Raw genomic sequence first — 17,465 nt, forward strand, 5'->3', positions numbered from 1 at the left:
CTAATATCCAAACTAAACCACCACTGACACAACTTGAGGCCAATTCCTCTCGTTCTGTCACTTGGGAGAAGAGCCCAGCACCCACCTCGCTACAACCTCCTCTCAGACAGTTATAGACAGTGGTGAGATCTCCCCTCAGCCTCCTTTTCTCCAGCCTAAACATCGCCAGGTCCCTCAGCCACCTCTCATAAGACTTGTTGAGAATAGTTTGGGTTGGAAGGGACCTTAAAAACCCATCCAGTTCCAACCCCCTGCCATGGACAGGGACACCTCCCACTGGCTCAGGTGCCCAAGGCCCATCCAACGTGGCCTTCAACACCTCCAGGGATGGGGCAGCCACAGCTTCTCTGGGCAACCTGGGCCAGGGCCTCACCACCCTCATGGGGAAGAAATTCCTCCTTATGTCCAGTCTAACTCTGCCCCCCTCCAGTTTATCCCCGTTGCCCCTCGTCCCATCCTCACAAGACTTTGGGAACAGCCCCTCTCCAGCTTTCCTGGACCCCCTTCAGGGACTGGAAGGTCACCCTAAGGTTTCCTCGGAGCCTTCTCTTCTCCAGGCTGAACAACCCCAACTCTCTCAGCCTGTCCTCAGATGGGAGGTACTCCAGCCCTCACATCATCCTTGGAGCCTCCTCTGGACCTGTTCCAACAGCTCCATCTCCTCCGTCTGTTGAGGATTCCAGAACTGGCTCCAATCCTCCAGATGAGGTCTCCCAGGAGAGGAGCAGAGGGTCAGAATCCCCTCCGTCCCTGCTGGCCACGCTGCTCTGGATGCAGCCCAGGACACGGGTGGTTTCTGGGCTGGGAGCGCACGTTGTGGCTCCTGTCGAGCTTCTCCTCCCCAGCGCCCCAAGTCCTTCTCCTCAGGGCTGCTCTCCACCCCATCATCCCCCATCCTGTACTGAGCCCGGGGACTGCCCCAACCCAGGGGTAGGACCTTGCACATGGCCTGGTTGAACCTCACGAGGTTCCCACAGGACATCTTAGAGGTGGGAAACAGCGATTCTCTGACCCTGGATATTTGCGCAGCCATATGACAAGGAACCCTCAGGCTCGTTGGTATCTCTACATGCTCAAGACCCCAAACCTGGACAACTCGTCTTTAAATTTAGAATGCAAGAGCGTCGGGGGTGTCTTCCAAAAGCGACCATCAGCAAACCAGGCAAAAAAAATTCCTCTTCCCGTCTCCAACTCCTTTGCCTACCCAGTTCTCCAGGAAGTAAAGTTGAAGTAGTTTGCATCGGCATTTCGTGTGCTTAATTACATGCAAAAGGTGTCCAAATCAAAAGAAAAGACTTACCAGCCCTGTTCATTCTTATATTTGTAAGCAGCACCAAGAATGTGACATAATGTACCTCCAGCTTTGAAATCCATGAAGCACTTTGCCTGCAACCAAGAAAAGAAGAGTGAAAATACAGCGGCATTGACTTTTATGTTGTAATTTTCAACGAATCCCTACTTGCTAAATGAGTTTTAAACATCTAACTTCTCAAGCGCATAGTTTTATTTTCAGATTAATCACTTCTGGAGTTCTATGTTCTCCTTCAGGAACATTTCAAGATGAAATGCATTTGGTTTACGGACAATTCTTCACTTGCATGTAGGACCTGATTGATCTGAAAGCTCCAAGTCTTTCCTTATGTGAGGAGCTTCCGAAAAAAACTCTCGTATAGCTGTAAAACAGAAATTCAAATTGCTCTTTGAACATCCATTTCACAGTAAATTAGACCCAAAATCTTTGCCGTCAGCTATAGAACTGGATGGGCTTTAAGGTCCCTTCCAACCCAAACCATTCTATGATGGTAAAACCCAAACCATAGATTCATAGAATCGTAGAATCATAGAATCGTAGAATAGTTTGGGTTGAGAGGGACCTTAAAGATTATCCAGTTCCAACCTCCCTGTGATGGGCACCAACATGTCCCGCTAGATCAGGCTGCCCAAGGCCCTTCCAACGTGGCCTTCAACACCTCCAGGAATGGGGCATCTACGATTCTATGAACTCCAAGTGCACAAGAAGACATGGTGGCCCCCTTAGAAGCCTGAAACAGCACCTGGAATTCCACGTCTGAAGCAAACTCTCACCTCTAAACAGCACCTATTGCATTTCAGATAATATAATGGAAGACAGACAAACTGTCTCTCCAGCAGAGATCCACCTGCTGGAAGCTGAAGCTGAGCAAATTGGATCAAACAAGACCTTCAAAGTAGGAACAATACTTAAACATAGGAGCAAGATGTTTATGACACCACTGAAATCTTTATTACCCATTATTAAGATAAGACAAATTGATTTAAGACTTGAGAGCACTCCAAGAGTTGATCAGCCTGTTGAAGGTAGATAGTTCCAAGATCTACACAGCACTTCAAAATAAAGTACCGTGATGTTCACCTATGTCTCAAAAGCTTCTCATGACCACTGAGATATGAGAACGGGAGAGATTCTGAGCTGCATCTTAAACATCGATGAACAGGAGCCAGCAGTGGCCCAGGTGCTCAAGAAGTCCGATGCCACCTTGACTGTATCAGAAACAACGTGGCCAGCAGGAACATGGGAGAGATTGTGGTCCTCTACTCGGTGCTGGTGAGGCCAGACCTTGAATACTGGGTTCAGTTTTGGGCCCCTCACTCTGAGAAAGACCTTGAGGGGCTGGAGAACGTCCAGAGAAGGGAACGGAGCTGGGGAAGGGGCTGGAGAAAAAGGGTTGTGAGGAGCAGATGAGTGACTGGGGGTTGTTTAGTCTGGAGAAGAGGAGGCTGAGGGGAGACCTCATTGCTGCCTACAGACGTCTGGAAGGAGGTTGTGGTGAGGTGGGTGTTGATCTCTTCCCCCAAGGATGAAGAGATAAGACAAGAGGAAATGGCCTCAAGTTGCACCAGGGAAGGTTTAGATTAGACATGAGGAAAATCTTCTTCATCGAAGGCTTCTCAGACGCTCGCAGAGGTTGCCCAGGGAGGTGGTGGAGTCCCCATCCCTGGAGGGGTTTCACAAAATGAGGAGATGAGGTGCTCAGGGATCTGGTTCAGTAGTGGACACGCACAGTTGAACTGGATCTCAAAGGTCTTTTCCAACCAAACAATTCTATGAATCTACAATCTTGCACTGCTTCCTCGCGCGTTCCTACACACCCAGAAATTCCCAAGAAATAAGTTTGAAGTCCCCTCGTCTGGGGAAAACATGGATGAGTTCACACTCACCACAAAAGACATCAAATCAGCCAAATGCCTGAGGGAAAACAAATAATTGTGGCTTCAATCCAGGCTGGGGGATGATGGGATTTTTTTTTACTAGAAATTAGAACCTTTCCACGGTATTCGGGAAACTACAGAATCACAAGGCTGGAAAAGACCTCTGAGATCATTGAGTCCAACCATTCCTATCTGCCACTAAACTATGTCCTTAAGCACCTCAACTACCCATCATTTAAACATCTCTAGAGATGGGGACTCCACCACCTCCCTGGGCAGCCTCTGACAGCGCCTGATGACCCTTTTAGTGAAGAAGTTTATCCTGATGTCCGATCTGAACCTCCCCAGCGCAGCTTGAGGCCATTCCCTCTTGTCCTGTCACCTGGGAGAAGAGCCCAGCACCCACCTCACCACAACTTCTTTTCCAGAGGAAGATGAGGTCTCCTCTCAGCCTCTTCTTCTCCAGGCTAAACAGCCCCAGGTCCTTCAGCTGCTCCTCATAACCCTTGTTCTCCAGCCCCTTCCCGAGCTCCATTCCCTTCTCCAGACGTGCTCCAGCCCCTCAAGGTCTTTCTTGGAGTGAGGGACCCAAAACTGAGCCCAGGACTCGAGGTGTAGCCTCACCAGCGCTGTGTACGTGGGCAGAATCTCCTCCCTGGACCTGCTGGCCACATCATTTCTGATAAAAGCCAAGATGTTGTCCTTCTTGACCACCTGGGCCACTGCCAGCTCATGTCTACCTGCTGTCCAACCAACACTCTGAGGTCTTTCTCCTCCAGGAAACCTTCCAGCCACTCTTCCAAGCCTGGAGCTGCACAGGGTTGTTGTGTTCCAAGTGCAGGACCCGGCATTTGGCCTCGTTAAACCTCATCCCATCAGTCCAGCCTGTTGCGATCCCTTTGAAGAGCTTCTCTACACACATCAAAAATAGGATGTACTTCACGAAAGACCCACTTTGAAGGAGGACATGATCTCACCCCTTCTGAGGGGCACCACCAGAGCTTCAGACAGAACACACATCTCCCAACCACTTAGAAGCAACCAGTGGCACCAAGATTGGATGAAGAACAGAAGACGCTGTTGGGTTAACCCCAATACTCACAGGAAGCTTTGTGAAGGCAGGATTGGTGACGTGTTTTCCAAAGGCATCTTCCTGGAATTGCAGCAGCTGCACCACCAGCCCAGCCAGTGTTTTATTGGTAGGAGCATCTGCTTGAACGTACTGAAAGACAAAACACAACACGTGCTTACTTGGAATTGAGGATAATAAAGCAGGAAGACTGGGTTGTTGACTCTCCACAGCAGTGGAAGTTCTACAGCACAGTTTTAAGACGTGAGGATCACTGGGAAGAGGGAATCGTAGAATCGCTTGGTTGGAAAAGAACTTTGAGGTCATCGAGCCCAACCGTACCTGTCCACTCGTAAATCATATCCCTAAGCGCTTCATCTCCCCATCTTTTAAACACCTCCAGGGATGGGGACTCCACCACCTGCCTTGGCAGCCTCTGACTGATGACCCTTTTAGTGAAGAGAAGTGCTTGAGAAGCTTTTTGGTGAAGGAATTTTCCCTACTATCCAATCTGCAACTTGAAGCCACTTCCTCTCATCCTATCTCTCGTTCCTTGGGAGAAGAGCCCAGCACTCATCTCATCACAACCTCCTTTCCAGGAGCTGCAGAGAGCCATGAGGTCTCCCCTCAGCCTCCTCTTCTCTAAGTTAAACACCCCCAGGGCCCTCAGCCGCTCATCGCAAAACTTGTTCTCCAGCCCCTTCACCACCTTGGTTGCTCTACTGTGCATGTGTCTACAGGAGAACCATCAAGCACCAACATTTTTCAAGCCTTAATCTTCAACTAGAGCACAAATCCACGGATCATCATTAGTTCATCAGGGCCACCGATGTTCTGCAGATGGAGATGAACCGCTCCTGATAAAGGAATGGACTAATTCTGCCCGACACGCACACAAAGCTTCCTACGGCAACTTCAGAAGCTCCTTCTGTGACCAACCACTATGTGTGAAACCTAAGAGAACCCATCTGACAGTGCACAAAACGCCGCGTCTGGACAGAAAACGGACCAAGACAAACCCACTTGCACTGCTTTCTCAATCCTTGCAAAGATCTCCTGAGGTTACACCTCAATTAAGTGCATATAGGTGAAAGATGGAATCACAGCATGGAAAGCAAAAGAAGTCCCACGGCTTTCAAGCCTTCATTACTCTTAATATTGAATATTCCCTACTGGACGGAATCTCATCACGCCAAACGACTTGTAAGACCAGAACAAACATCAGTTGTTCACGTAGAGTATGGAGGACTACAATCACCAGAAGGTCATTGATGTGAGGAGCACAAGGAACCACAAGGCCATTGCTCTTCCCTCAAATCAGACTCTTCTAAAACTCCTTAAAAGAACACCAAGAGCCGGAGCCCTCAGAGGTTTAAAGAGTTGGTGTGAAATGTAGCTTTCCCAACTATCATCTACGCAGCAAAAGCCACCATGAAGATGTTGACCTTTCGAGGACAATTCTAGAACATCCAACTACCTGGAGAGGGAGGTTCCTGCAGCACTTGAGGGAGACACACACACATGGAAAACTAAACTTCTGCAGTTTGAAGAACATAAAGAATCATTTAGAATCCTTGACAGGCTGAGAGAGTTGGGATTGTTCAGCCTGGAGACAACAAGGCTCCGAGGAGACGTTAGAGAGATCTTCCAGTACCTGAAGGGGCTCCAAGAAAGCTGTGGAGGGGCTGTTCCCAAAGGCGTGTGGGGATGGGACGAGGGGCAATGGGGATAAACTGGAGAGGGGCAGAGTTAGACTGGACATCAGGAGGAATTTCTTCCCCATGAGGGTGGTGAGGCCCTGGCACAGGTTGTCCAGAGAAGCTGTGGCTGCCCCATCCCTGGAGGTGTTGAAGGCCACGTTGGATGGGCCTTGGGCACCTGATCCAGTGGGAGGTGTCCCTGCCCATGACAGGGGGGTGGAACTGGATGATCTTTAAGGTCCCTTCCAACCCAAACTATTCTATGAGATCATTGAGTCCAACCAATACTCCCAACTCCACCACTGAACCATGTCCTTAAGCAGCACGTCTTCTCCCCAGGTGTCCTGCCCTGTGTACACACTTGCCTGAGGGATACCAGCCTATAAGGGACAGGAGGTAGAATGTCCAAATGCCTTTTCCTTAGTTCTCTTCCCTCCTCCCACAAAAGGCAGCCGACTGGGACATCTTTATCCCCTTCGTATCTCCCATCAGGTACCACAGAGATAAGAAGCAGCAATATCATAGATTCATAGAATAGTTTGGGTTGGAAGGGATCTCAAAGCACATCCAGTTCCACCCCCTGCCATGGGCAGGGACACCTCCCACTGGATCAGGCTGCCCAAGGCCCACCCAACGTGGCCTTCAACACCTCCAGGGATGCGGCAGCCACAGCTTCCCTGGGCAACCTGTGCCAGGGCCTCACCACCCTCATCGTGAAGAAGTTCCTCCTCATGTCCAGTCTAACTCTGCCCCTCTCCAGTTTATCCCCATTGCCCCTCGTCCTCTCACCACAAGCTTTTGTGAACAGACCCTTCCCAGCTTTCTTAGAGCCTCTTTCAGTCCTGGAAACTGAGGTCTTCTCAGATCCTTCTCTTCTCCAGGCTGAACAACCCCAACTCTCTCAGCCTGTCCTCAGATGGGAGGTGCTCCAGGAAACAAACATTTCTTTCCAAAAAGAGTGGAGAAGGCCTGGCAGAGGCTGCCCAGGGCTGTGGTGGAGTCCCCATCTCTGGAGGGGTTCAAAAATGTGTAGCTGTGGCACTTGGAGACGTGGTTTAGTAGACAAAGTGGGCTGATGGTTGGACTGGGTGAGCTGAGAGGTCTTTTCCGACCTTAACGAGTCTACGATTCTAATACCAGCAATTTGTTCCTTAACATCAGAGGAACCACCAAAACACCACAGAATACTGGAGATCACTGAGCATTAACGTAGTTAAAAGTGAATTGCCCAATTACTGCTGACCTACAAGTTTCTACTCATATTGGACACACGCACGACACCAACCCAAGCGCTGTGAAAGCCAGTCAGAACCTCCAGGCCTTGAAAACCACAGCTCAAACCTGTTCCCAACCCACGGGGAAGACTGGATCAAACACCCGCAACGCAGCCTGAGGCTGGGGAAGCCGTGGGTGACCTCCTACGACTCTCACGGCAGAGAAATGATGCAAGTGGTGGAGTCTCCATCCCTGGAGGGGTTCAAAAACCGTGTAGATGTGGCACTTTAGGAGATGGTTTAGTAGAAATGGTGGGGTTGGGCTGATGGTTGGACTGGATGAGCTTAGAGGTCTTTTCCAACCTTAATGTCTCTATGAAGAACGACTTCCATGTATCATTCACACGAAAAAAAGCAAGAGGAGAAAGCTTGGAATGAACAGTGCTTTCTGTCATTAGGTTTGGTGTCATTATCAGTCCCTCTTCTGGTGACCATTCCATCTCTACAAGGACCCTTATCCAGGCACTAGAACCTCTCCAACACACACTCCTGACACACACGGCCTTCCTGCACCTCCTGGGAAGGACCCGCCTCCTAGAATCATAGAATCCCGAGGTTGGAGAAGACCTTTGAGGTCATCAAGTCCAATCATACCTGCCTATTACTAAATTGCATCCCTCAACCACCTCCTTGGGCAGCTTATTTCATCACCAGCCAAGAAGAAATGGGCCTGGAAGGTTTGTGTCAGGAGAGGACATCCTCTCACAGCAACGCAAGGACGCAAACCCCCCCATTCACAACAAATCCTTCCACCAAAAGGTCTCTGAAAGAGCGTGACCACCCCATCACGCCATCAGTGACATTTCCACACCCACTGTGAGTTTCCCAAACACTATTTAAGCTCTCACGGAGAACTTTCACATGTCTGAATCATAGAATCACTGAATTGATTAGGTTGGAAGAGACATTTAAGGTCATAGTATCCAACCGTAAACCCAATCCTGCCAAATCCAACATTAAACCACGTCCCCAAGCGCCACGTCTCCATGTCTTTTAAACCCCTCCAGCGATGGAGATTCCACCACCTCCCTGGGCAGCCTTCGCCAGGGTCCGAGAACCCTTTCAGTGAAGGAATATACCCTGATATTCAATCTAAACCTTCCCTGGTGCAACTTGAGGCCAGTTCCTCTCATCCCATCCCTTGTTCCTCAGGAGAAGCGACCAACACCCACCTCACCACAACCTCCTTTCCAGGAGCTGCAGAGAGCCATGAGGTCTCCCCTCAGCCTCCTCTTCTCCAGGTTAAACACCTCCAGGGCCCTCAGCCGCTCCCACAACCCTTGTTCTCCAGCCCCATTCCCAGCTCTGTTCCCTTCTCCGGATGCGCTCCAGCCCCTCAAGGTCTTTCTTGGAGTGAGGGGCCCAAAACTGACCCCAGGATTCAAGGTGTGACCTCACCAGCACCAATTGCAGGGAGACAATCCCTTCCCTGCTCCTGTGGCCACCCCAGGGCTGATCCAAGCCAGGATGCTGGTGGCCTTCTTGGCCCCCTGGGCCACTGCTGGCTCATGGTCAGCTGCTGTCAACCCACACGCCCAGGATCTCTTCTGCCAGGCAGCTTCTGAGCCGCTCTTCCCCAAGCCTGGAGCTCCATGGGGTTATGTCCCAAGTGCAGGACTCGGCACTTGGCCTGGTTGAACCCCACCCCATTGGGCTCAGCCCATGGATCCAGCCTGTCCAGGCCCCTCTGTAGAACCTCCCTACCTTCAACGAGATCAACACTCCTGCCTAAGGCCCCTCCCCAAGACTCCAGAAAGAGCCGAGAAGGACAATCACAACAAAGGAAAACTAATTTTATGTTACAATTTCCTTAGCAACACAAATAGCTCAAATTCCCACCTCCACCCCATCGCGACGATGTGGAAGAAGCTATGTGGAAGGACTGGAAGAACACACTATGTTCTGGTTTTCACCCCAAATTGGTTCAGGTGCCCATTTCACCTCATTGCCACACAAGGAGTAAATCTGTCTGGGGTTATGGCCACCAAACCTTCTTGAGGAACGGGCTGCAAACCTCAGGTGTAACCACCAGGCCACCTTCAGGCTGTGCAACCTCTCCTGGTGACACGGCTTTGTCTCAGCTAATGCTCAGCCAGCGATTGCTGTAAAGCCGCTGAGATTTGCCTACTGAGAAGTTCATCTCAGGTGATTTCAGGTCTCTTGTGAGACCTCACCTGGTGCTCTGCGTGCAGCTCTGGAGGCCTCAGCACAGGAAGGACGTGGATCACTTGGAGTGAGTCCAGAGGAAGCCACAGAGATGATTTGAGGGCTGGAGCACCTCTTGTAGCAGGACAGGCTGAGAGTTGGGGTTGTTCAGCCTGGAGAGAAGGCTCAGGGACACCTTAGAGCAGCTTCTAGAATGGAAAGGTGCTCCAGGAAAGCTGGGGAGGAGCTCTTGATCAGGGATAGGACAAGGGCAACGGTTTGAAGCTGAAATAGGGAAGACTTAGAGGAGATCCTAGAAAGAAATGTTCTCCTGGGAGGGTTCTCCTGGCTGCCCCATCCCTGGAGGTGTTGAAGGCCACGTTGGATGGGGCTTGGAACAACCTGCTCCAGTGGGAGGTGTCCCTGCCCATGGCAGGGGTGGAAGTGGATGGGCTTTGAGGTCCCTTCCAACCCAAACCACTCCATGTTTCTGTGACTCCAAGGTTTAGACACCAAAACAAAGTTATCAAACCATCACACAGCAACAAGGCTCGAAGAGAAAAGGAAGAAACCGAGAACAGGGTGAGACGGATGGAGGAGGAACAGGACAACACACAGCTGGCAACGACACCACCAAAATCCAACCGCGCCATCAGTCCAAGGAACACGCGTGGACCTTCCAACACTCCCCAGATTCAGTGAAATGAGGTTCCGAGCACCACAAACAGCTTTTCCTTCCCCCTTTTTAACACCCCGACACACCACGGGTGCGGTTGAGGCGAAACCTGAATAAACTTGAACAAACCCTGGCAAGAGGAGCGAGGGCTTGCCCGCACAGGAACATTACGGCTGCGGCTCATCCCGGTGGGGCAAGTTCAGAAGGAGTGTGGTGTAAACAGGACCCAGATCCATATCAGTTCCCCACTCCAGGATGGGCTGCCCCCCTCCTTGGGACACCCTGGTTTGCACCCCCTCATTCTCCACGTTCCCTCGTCCTCCCTGGGTCCCCCTTCACTGGGTCACTCCGGTTGCCCCTCAGTGCAGTTTCCCCCAACGTGGTTTGCTCTGGTTTCCTCCCTAGGTCAGGCTTCCCCCAACCCAGGTCACTCTGGTTTCCCCCCATCCCCACGTCAGATACCCCCAAATCAAGATGCTCCACTTTCCACCCTCCCTGGGTCATGCTTCCTCTAACTTATGTCACCCCAGTTTCCCTCCAACCCAAGTCAGGCTTCCCCCAACCAGAGTCACTCCAGTTTCCCCCTGCCCCGAGCCGGGCTGCTCCAGATCACTCTGGTTTCCCCTCAACCTGAGTGACTCCAGTTACCCCCAGCCTGAGCCACTCTGGTTTCCCCCAAAGCCAGGTCATGCTCCCCTCAACCTTGTTCCTCCAGGTTTCCCCCCGACCTGGATTGCTCCGCTTTCCCCTTGACCTGGTTCCCCCCCTCCTTGGATTGCTCTGTTTTCCCCTCGATCCGGTTCCCCCTGACACAGGTCACTCCATTTCTGCCTCGACCCGGTTCCCCCCTCCTTGGGTCGCTCCAGTTTCCTTTCCACCCACCTTCCCCCTTCCTGGGTCGCTCCGGTTTCTCCTCAACCTGTTTTCCCCTGGGGTCGCTCTGCTTTCCTCTCGCTGCAGGTCCCCATTCCTTCGGTTGCTTTGCTTTCCCTTCAGCCTGGTTTCCCCCTTCTTGGCTCACTCTGGTTTCTCGTCAACCCAGTGCCCACAGACTCAGGTCACTCCGCTTTTCCCTCGACCCGGGTCACTCCTGTTTCACCTTCCACGAGTTGCTCTGCTTTCCCTTTGACCTGGCTCCCCCTGACCTGGGTTGCTCCGTTTTCCTCTCAACCCTGTTATTCCCCAAACCAGGTCACACCAGTTTCCTCTCGACCCGGTTCCACCTCCTTGGGTCGCTCCGATTTCTCCTCAACCGGTTTACCCCCTCCTTGGGTTGCTCCGATTTCTCCTCAACCGGTTTACCCCCTCCTTGGGCCACTCCGATTTCCCGTCAACCCAGTTCCCCCCTTCTTGGGTCACTCCACTTTCTCTCCCAACTGGTTCCCCCCTCCACACCGGTTTCCTTTCCACCCATTTCCCCACTCCTTGGCTCACTCCGCTTTCCCCTCAACCCGGTTCTTCCCCAACCCAGGTCACTCCGCTTTCCCCTCGACCCCATTCTCCCCATTTTCCTCTCAACCCAGTTCTTCCCCCACCCAGGTCACTCCGCTTTCCCCTCACTCCGGTTCCCCCCTCCTTGGGTTGCTCCGCTTTCCCCTCACTCCTGTTCCCCCAAACCCGCGTGGCTCCACTTTCCCCTCGCTCCGGATACCACCTCCTTGGGTCACTCCGCTTTCCCCTCGACTCGGTTCCCCCAGACCTGTATCGCTCCACCTTCCCCTCACTCCAGTTCCCCCAGACCCCCGTCGCTCCGCTTTTCCCTCGCTCCGGCTCCCCTCTCCTTGGGTCGCTCCACTTTCTCCTCGCTCCGGTTCCCCCTCCTTGGGTCGCTCCGCTTTCCCCTCGCTCCGGTTCCCCCCTCCTTGGGTCGCTCCGCTTTCCCTCACTCCAGTTCCCCCAGACCCCCATCGCTCCACTTTCCCCTCGCTCCGGTTCCCCTCTCCTTGGGTCGCTCCGCTTTCCCTCACTCCGGTTCCCCCAGACCCGGGTTGCTCCCCTTTTCCGTCGCTCCAGATCCCCCCTTCTTGGGTCGCTCCACTTTCCCCTCGCTCCGGTTCCCCCCTCCTTGGGTCGCTCCGCTTTCCCTCACTCCAGTTCCCCCAGACCCCCATCGCTCCACTTTCCCCTCGCTCCGGTTCCCCCCTCCTTGGGTCGCTCCGCTTTCCCTCACTCCGGTTCCCCCAGACCCGGGTCGCTCCGGTTTCTCCCCGCTCCAGATCTCCCCTCCTTGGGTCGCTCCGCTTTACCCTCGCTCCGGTTCCCCCTCCTTGGGTCGCTCCGCTTTCCCGTCGCTGCGGTTCCCCCCAGCTTCCCCGCGGTCACAGATCTCTCCGTGGGCCCCGCTTTCCCCCCGCCCCGCGCTCAGACCACCCCCCCCCCCCCCGTTCCCGGTGCCTTTGTCCTCCCGGTGCCGCCGCTTCGCACCTTCTTGTAGTGCTTCCCGAGCCACACGCGCACCGAATCCAGCTGGGACACGGTCTCCGGGCTCTCCCAAAACTTCCCGCTGGGGCCGCCATCCTTTCTTCGGGCCGCGGCGCCGCCGCCCGCGGTTCCCCCCGCCGCGCCGGCCCCGCCGCCCGCCGCCACCGCCGCCGCCATTGTCGCCCTCGCCGAACGCTGCGCATGCGCCGCAAGCCACGCCCCCCACGACCAACGGGGGCCGCCCACTCCCCCTTGGCGACGGTGGAACCGGCTCCGTTCACCACGTAGCGACTGGGAGCGGCGTCCGGGAGTGGCGACAACGCGCCCCCTCCCGCCCCGGGCTCCGGTGCCGCCGCCGAACTAAGAGCGACCCCCCCCGCCCGCGCCGCCACGAGCAATGCGCATGCGCGAGCGGCCCCAGACGCGCGCGTCACTACGCATGCGCAGCACCCCGCAACACCCGTGCCCTGCGCAGGCGTAAGCGCCCCTGCCGCCTACGCTAATACGCATGCGCTGCGCGCACACCCGCCACACGCACTTCGCCGGCGCCTGCACCCATTCTGCGTGCCTGTCCATGTGCAGAGGCACCTCTCAGTCACTACGCCCAGTGCCGCCCTGAGATCTGCGCATGCGCCACCGCCACACCACCGTGCAAGCGCCGCTGCCAGCGCCTCCACGCTCTCTGCGCATGCGCCGCGGGCGACTCCTCTCCTGCGTGACTGCGGATGCGTAGAGGCACCGGTCACGTACTACCAGGTCCTCCTTGAGAACTGCGCATGCGCGAGCGCCCCCGCCGTCTGTGCCGCTTTGCATGCACCGCCTGCTACGCCGCGAGTGTCCTCCCCGTGCGACTGCGCATGCGCGGAGGCAGTGCTCGGGGCCTGTGCTGGGCCCGCCCTTGGTTCTGCGCCTCCGGCCCTGTCCCTGCGCCAGAGCGGCACTGGCGGTGGCGCCTCAGCTGCTGCGGCTGAGCTGCGGGGGCAGACAAAGCCTTCCGTTGTGCATCACTGAATGCGCCGACAGCTGGTGCGAACAACGGCCTCGTGACAATTTAGGCGGACAAAAAAAGTTCCCAGTTAGAGTCATAGAATGGTTTAGGTTGGAAGGGACTTCAAAGCCCATCCAATTCCAACCCCTGCCGTGGGCAGGGACACTTCCCACAGGATCAGGGGCTCCAAAGCCCATCCAACGTGGCCTTGAGCACCTCCAGGGATGGGGCAGCCACAACCTCCCTGGGCAACCTGTGGCAATGTCTTTCCACCCTCACAGCAAAACATTTCCTCCTAAGATCTCATCTCCATCTCCCCTCTTTCAGCTTCAAGCCATTCCCCCTCGTCCTGTCCCTGTGCTCCCTGACAAAGCAGACGGGTCCAGCTTTCCTGGAGCCCCTTTCCCCCACTGGAAGCTGCTCTAAGGTCTCCCTGCAGCCTTCTCCAGGCTGAACAACTCCAACCTCTCTGTCATCATCGAGGGCACCTTCAACGAGTTTGCAGATGACACCTAGATGAGTGGGGCATTTGCCGCAGTGGAAGGATGGGATGTCATCCAGAGGGACCTGGACAGGCTGGAGAAGTGGGGCTGGAGAACCTCATGAGGGTCAACAAGGCCAAGAGCAAGGTCCTACCCCTGGGTCAGGCAATCCCCTTTTCAGTCCAGGCTGAGGGATGATGGGATGGAGAGCAGTGCTGAGGAGAAGGACTTGGGGTGCTGGGGAGGAGAAGCTCGACAGGAGCCACAACGTGCGCTCCCAGCCCAGAAACCACCCGTGTCCTGGGCTGCATCCAGAGCAGCGTGGCCAGCAGGGACGGAGGGGATTCTGACCCTCTGCTCCTCTCCGGGGAGACCTCCTCTGGAGGATTTGGTCCAGTTCTGGAATCCTCAACAGAAGAAGGAGATGGAGCTGTTGGAACGGGTCCAGAGGAGGCTCCAAGGATGATGCGAGGGCTGGAGCACCTCCCATCCGAGGACAGGCTGAGAGAGTTGGGGTTGTTCAGCCTGGAGAAGAGAAGGCTTCAAGGAGATCTTACAGCAACCTTCCAGTACCTGAAGGGGCTCCAAGAAAGCTGCAGAGGGGCTGTTCATAAAGGCTTGTGGGGATGGGACGAGGGGCAATGGGGATAAACTGGAGAGGGGCAGATTTAGACTGGACATTAGGAAGAATTTCTTCACCATGAGAGTGGTAAAACACTGCAACAGGTTGCCCAGGGAAGTTGTGGCTGCCCCATCCCTGGAGGTGTTGAAGGCCACGTTGGATGGGCCTTGGGCACCTGATCCAGTGGGAGGTGTCCCTGCCCATGGCAGGGGATTGGAACTGGATGATCTTAAAGGTCCCTTCCCACTCAAACTATTCTATGATTCTCTGATTCTATTCATCATGAGTCCAATGCTGTGAAAAAGGCCAAACTCAATAATCAATTCCAATTTGACTATTAAGCAGGTATTACTGTAATAAATAATGATGCTGGACACACAGGGAATTCTTTCACCCTATGTGTATGTCCATTGAGGCTGGTTGGAGGACTTTTATACTGGTTAAACACACATATTCCTATAGATTGCAGGAAACACTGGTTAAACACACAGAACTCATTTTTATATTGGTTAAACATACATAAACCTCATTATCACATTGGTTAAACATAGATAAAACTCATTATCAAATCTTATCACTCACTCTGTATGTACATAACAGTTCCTTTGTGTTTTCAGAAACCTCTTACGTTCTTTAACTTATCTCCTTCCTCATTGTGCCCTTTTGGTGAGCTCAGGTTTGTTCTTTGTTTCGGCCTTTTCCTCAGCTTGAATCATCAGTCAGAGAGAATTTTCTTTAACAATATTTGTTGTTTTTTTCAACTAGTAAATAAGCTAAACTCCTGTTACAATTACATTCACAGAATCACAGAATCACAGAAAAGGTTGGAAAGGACCCACTGGATCATCGAGTCCAACCATTCCTAACACTCCTTAAACCATGTCCCTCAGCACTTCATCCACCCTTTCCTTAAACACCTCCAGAGAAGGCGACTCGACCCCCTCCCTGGGCAGCTGTTCCAGTGCCGATGACTCTTTCTGTGAAGAATTCTTTTCTGATATCCAACCTGAACCTCCCCTGGCGGAGCTTCAGGCCATTCCCTCTTGTCCTGTCCTCTGTCACTTGGGAGAAGAGCCCAGCTCCCTCCTCTCCACAACCTCCTTTTAGGCAGCTGTAGAGAGTAATAAGGTCTCCCCTCAGCCTCCTCTTCTCCAGGCTAAACAACCCCAGCTCTCTCAGCTGCTCCTCGTCAGACGTTCTCCAGCCCCTTCACCAGCTTCGTTGCTCTTCTCTGGACACTCTCCAGAGCCTCAACATCCTTCATGGAGTGAGAGGTCCAGAACTGAACACAGTATTCGAGGTGCGGTCTCACCAGTGCCGAGTACAGAGGGAGAATAACCTCCCTGGACCTGCTGGTGACCCCATTTCTGATCCAAGCCAAGATGCCGTTGGCCTTCTTGGCCAACTCGGTACACTGCTGGCTCATGTTCAGTCGGCTGTCAACCATTACCCCCAGGTCCTTCTCTTCCGTGCAGCTCTCCATCCACTCTTCCCCCAGTCTGTAGCGCTGCATAGGGTTGTTGTGCCCCACGTGCAGGACCCGGCATTTGGCCTTGTTGAACCTCATGCCATCGGTCTCGGCCCAGCGGTCCAACCTGTTCAGATCCCTTTGCAGAGCCTCCGTACCCTCCAGCAGATCCACACTTCCTCCCAGCTTAGTGTCATCTGCAAACTTGCTGAGGGTGCACTCAATGCCTTCATCCAGGTCATTGATGAAGACATTGAACAGAGCTGGACCCAGTACCGAGCCCTGAGGAACTCCACTTGTAACTGGCCTCCAGCCATTCTTTCTTACTGCAAGCTGGTGAAGATTTGATTCTTATTATTCTTATTATTGCTTAAGCTAATTCATTCCCTTAACGTAATGATTTATTCCTTCCTTCAACTCTATTCATCACAATCTCTCCCCTTGTTCCCACAGAACCCAGTTCCTTTCTTCACCGTCAGTAGTGGGAAACCTGTTGACATCAGTCATGCACAAATGCCATAACTGGATGCTGGGATTTGTTACTGGAGTCACACAAGAGTAAGAAAAGCAATTCTCTTAGGAAATGTGAACCCCTAACTTGGTAGTAGGTAAAGACCACCTGGATTTTGAGTTACACAATGGTAATTGCAAATAGGTTTCCCCACTGAGGAACTCTTGCAGTGATCATAACTGCAATCCATTAGGATCATCACAAGGTTCAGATGAAATTCTAGGAGCATTTCCTACATGTGTTCAATCTCTATAGGTAAAAATTGCAGGCAATTAAGAGTGGCATTGCTTAATTACCCATAGCAGGTTTACCATTGTTCTAGTGTACAGCTACTCCACATTGCTAACCCCGACAAACTTATTCTGCCGTAAACTGGCAGGAAAAGAGAGTTTGATTGCAGTCTGTCCTGCTGGAGAGAGGTTGCAAAGCATTCCAGGCTCATGTGGAGCTTCTCCTGCCCCAGCACCCCAAGTCCTTCTCCTCAAGGTTCTCCCCATCCATTCTCCACCCAGCCTGGATTTGTGCTTGGGGTTGTCCTAACCCAAAGGCAGGACCTTGCACTTGGAATTTGTTGACCCTCATAAGCAGAGCTTAAACTCAGATGGAACCCCAAGCTGACCAAGCAGCTTCAGGGTCCCATTCGCACATAATGGGGGGGAGCACTGGGAGGCATTGGGAGCACGAGGGAGGACTGGGAGCACTGGGGAGCGTGGGGGGCACGGGGGAGCACAGGGAGCACTGGGGTGCACTGTGAGGTACTGGGAAGCACTGGGGAGCACTGGGAGCATTGGGGAGCACTTGGAAGCACTGCGGAGCACAGGGAGCACTGGGAAGCACTGGGGAGCACTGGGAGCATTGGGAGCACTGGGAAGCACTGGGGAGCACTGGGAGCATTGGGGAGCACTTGGAAGCACTGTGGA

The 17,465-nt window shown here is 53.4% G+C and overlaps 1 protein-coding gene across 2 annotated transcripts in view; it reads right to left on the reverse strand.

The window, feature by feature from the left end:
• SMARCC1 (SWI/SNF related, matrix associated, actin dependent regulator of chromatin subfamily c member 1) overlaps positions 1–12,791 on the reverse strand; it is a 97,106-nt gene extending 84,315 nt beyond the window's left edge. The window contains exons 1-3 of one of the 2 annotated variants that reach the window (XM_054057232.1): positions 12,478–12,791; positions 4,292–4,411; positions 1,301–1,386 (exon numbers count right to left, since the gene is read on the reverse strand). In XM_054057232.1, the coding sequence (XP_053913207.1) occupies positions 1,301–1,386; positions 4,292–4,411; positions 12,478–12,651 (380 nt within the window). In that variant the 5' untranslated portion in view covers positions 12,652–12,791. The remainder of the gene's footprint in view (positions 1–1,300; positions 1,387–4,291; positions 4,412–12,477) is intronic. The other variant, XM_054057231.1, reaches the window with a different exon arrangement.
• Between the last annotated feature and the right edge of the window lie 4,674 nt (positions 12,792–17,465).

The sequence above is a fragment of the Cuculus canorus genome, chromosome 2 (genome assembly GCF_017976375.1).
Source record: "Cuculus canorus isolate bCucCan1 chromosome 2, bCucCan1.pri, whole genome shotgun sequence".
NCBI classification, from domain to species: Eukaryota; Metazoa; Chordata; class Aves; order Cuculiformes; family Cuculidae; genus Cuculus; species Cuculus canorus.